Raw genomic sequence first — 3,102 nt, 5'->3', positions numbered from 1 at the left:
GAGCTGCAGAACATCTTGAAGGCCTGGCTTTGGCAAAGGCTGGGCTTCACGCACGCGGTCAGTTCTGTGCCGCAACGCCTGGTGCAGGCAGGGGTCCCCAAGGCGGGGGCTGGCCCACAGCTGACCCTTGCGAGGCTGGAGGGATGTCTGGGGAGCAACGGGAAGGGAGCGGGGGCTTCAGCAGGACAGGGGCACGGCCACCCGCCTGGCCACCGCAGCAGGGGGACAGCTGGAAGGACCAGTGTCCCGTGCTGCGGGCACACCAGCAGCTTTTCTCTCCCCAGCTCCTGCTGCCCTTCACCCAGCGGCAGCCGGAGGCCGTGGAGGAGAGGGCCATGGCGCGGATCGCCAGGCTGGCCGCCTTCATCAACACCTGCTCCTTGCCCCAGGTAGGGAGCCCCTGGTGCAGGCAGCCCCGGCGCCCCCGTCCTCGCTCCGCGGCCGCGGCTCTCCCCATCTCCAGGCTTGCGCAGAGCCGGGGCTGGGGCTGGGGCCCTGCCGCCCCGCTCAGCCGCGGTCCCGCGCTGCCTCTCTCCCCAGGTCAGCTCCTGCTTTGCAGGAGCCACAGTGGTGAGGCATCACCACCCTGAGAAGCACCGCTTCTCCATGCTGGGGAGGCTGGTGGGGAGCCTCCTCCTGTGCTGCACTTCCAAGAACGAGGGGACCAGGCACGAGGCAGCGGAGGCTGTGCGCCACCTCTACATCTTCATCGGGCAGCAAAGAAGTGAGAGGAGCCGCGTCGGGCTGGGTCCCTCCAGACACGGGCACGCCGGCACAGCCAGGCCAGCACCAGGCCGCCTGCGCCCCTCTCCTCAGCAGGAGAGACCCAACCGAGCGAGCCCGGCTGCCTTTCCGCGGGCTGACGAGCCGTTCCCCCTGCCCTGAGCGCGAGAGCCCGGGCCCTCCCTGGAAGCGCTGCCCCCAGCTCTGCTCTGGCATGCCCCCTTCCTGCCAGGGAGGCTTGTGCCCGAGCCCCCGGCTGCCACTGCCAGGTCCCCAGGCCCCCCCGCTGACACTGTGTCCGCTTTTCTCCAGGAACAAGGCTCTGGGACCAGGATGCCGAGCCGCCGCAGCTCCGGGAGCGCTGGCGAGCTCGGCTGTCCTTACGGCTCTCAGAAGACGGCAACACCAGCAGAATCTTCATGGTGAGAAGCGCCAGCCCTGAGCCCCGGAGGAGACCCCGGCCCTGCGACGTCAGGAAGAGGACCGGCGCTGTCCCCGACAAAGCCCGGTCCCCACGGGGCCCGCACGCGGCCGCACCCCAGCCGTCGCCCGGCCCAGCCCCTGCTCCCAGCTCTCCTGGGGCGCTGGGAGCAGCAGGGCTGAGCGGGGCCATCGCAGCCCTCGGGGTGACTGACGTCTTGTCCTTCCTCCCACAGACGTTTATGAAGTACCTGCAGCCCTCTGAACGGTTGGGCGTCTTCCTCGCCGCCGTCGAGAGCATGAGAGCCCCGAGCCTCTACAGCACCAAGCTGGCTGCCCACATGGTGGACGTGCTGGCGGCAGAGACCGACTTCCATTCGGGACAGGTGGGTACCCGCCAGCGGCCCGGCCACGGCTCCAGCCCTCGGGGCTCTGTTCCTGCTCTGGTGCCGGCCCCGTCTCACCCGTGTCCCACCTCCAGGTGCTGAACATCGTGTGGGCCATCTACAGAACCCTGCCGTCCGTCAGAGCCGCGCTGGCCCTTCAGAGCCTGGACAGGGCCCTGCTGGCGCTGGCCAGCAAGCACCCCAGGGAGACGGTTGCCAGCCTGCTGCAGTGCTCGCCGACCTGCACCAGGTACGGGGCCCAGCGCGTCTCATGCACCCCCCCCCACCACCACCAGCGAGGACAGCAGCCGGGCCGGGGGAGGCCCTGCTGACAGCCCGGGGGTCCCGCAGCGTCGCCGTCACCATGTGGAGGGCGATGGTGTCTGAGCCCCCAGCCACAGAGAGGGTGCTGCGGGAGCTGCTCCGCGTCCTCATGAACCAGTCTGGGTGCAAGACATCCACCTCCATCAAGGACCACCCGCGCATCCTGGCCCTGGCCGTGAGTTCCTCGCTTGCCCATCTCCGATGGACAGGGGCCCCGCTCCCCTCCCCTGACCCCTCCCAGCCTTATCCGCACCCTGGGGCACCCGGGCGCGCCCACGGGGCCAGCCTGGGGGTCTCCACCCTCCTCTGTCCCTCCCTGCCCACGCCTCTGGGTGCTTTCTGCAGGCAGCAAGGCCCCTCCACGAGATCCTCCTGCTGCCCAGCTGCCTGGAGGAGGCGAAGGCCATCTTCCCCCAGCTCTTCCTGGCCCTCCTCGTCCAAGCGTCCTTCACCACGGAGCTGACGCTGCAGGAGGTGCAGGTCTTCCGCAAGAAGCACCGGCAGGACCTGCTCACTCCCATCAGGTGCCACATCCCCGTCCCCTGCTGCTCAGAGGAACCCAGGGCTGGGGCTCCCGGCGTGACCCGGGCCCTTCTCTGCCCGCAGGTCCACGGTGCAGTCCCTTCTTTGCAGGTCCAAACCCCAATTTGGAGGCAACAAATCATCACTGTGGGATCCAGAGGAAGGTGGGCCATGCTGCCCTGTCACAGCGACAGCCTGCTGCAGCGCCTGTCTGTGACCAGGCCACACAGGACACCTCGGTTTTGACAAGGCGCCCTCCACAGTGCAGTGCAGCCAGCGGAGATGCAACTGTCTTTTTATCGCCTACACCCTCCGTTTTTGGACCCAGGCTCTCATTTTTAGGGCCCAAAGCTTTCTTTTTAGGCCTCAGCGTCACATAATAGAGCAGAAAGCCTCTTCCTTGGGCTCGAAAGCCTTGTTTGAAAGGATGAACCCTCCTTTTTAATAGCTTTTTCTTCCTTACACGTCAATCTTACAGAGCAGACTGCCATTCTCAAGGAAAAAATCCTTATTTTTAGGGTCCACAATTTTATTATAGGATGCAACGCGGCATTCTTAGATGGCGAGGCCTTCTTTGAGAGGAACACCCCTGCTTTCAAATTCCCAAATCCTCATGCTAGGAGACGAGGCCTGAATTTTAGGGTCCAAAGCCTTCTTTTTCGAGTCCAAACACCCATCTGGAAGGAATAAAACATCACTTCAGGATCCAGACCCTGAGCTGCAGAGT

General features: G+C 65.5%; 1 protein-coding gene across 2 annotated transcripts; it reads left to right on the top strand.

The window, feature by feature from the left end:
• The first annotated feature begins 265 nt into the window (after positions 1-265).
• On the top strand, positions 266-2,745 carry LOC308200658 (maestro heat-like repeat-containing protein family member 7). Of its 2 annotated transcripts, XM_080606772.1 has the most exons (3): positions 266-1,779; positions 1,881-2,028; positions 2,199-2,745. In XM_080606772.1, exons 2-3 carry the CDS (start codon positions 1,894-1,896, stop codon positions 2,619-2,621), a joined length of 558 nt encoding a protein of 185 aa, XP_080462898.1. In that variant the 5' UTR covers positions 266-1,779; positions 1,881-1,893; the 3' UTR covers positions 2,622-2,745. The 2 variants fall into 2 exon arrangements, with proteins under 2 accessions (XP_080462898.1, XP_080462897.1); XM_080606771.1 differs by having other exon boundaries at positions 266-2,028.
• Positions 2,746-3,102: the final 357 nt, after the last annotated feature.

This window comes from Anser brachyrhynchus (assembly GCF_964034855.1).
Source record: "Anser brachyrhynchus genome assembly, chromosome: 10".
NCBI lineage: Eukaryota > Metazoa > Chordata > Aves > Anseriformes > Anatidae > Anser > Anser brachyrhynchus.
The sequence above is the reverse complement of the archived record's forward strand: the minus strand, read 5'-3'. Positions and strand labels throughout refer to the sequence as shown.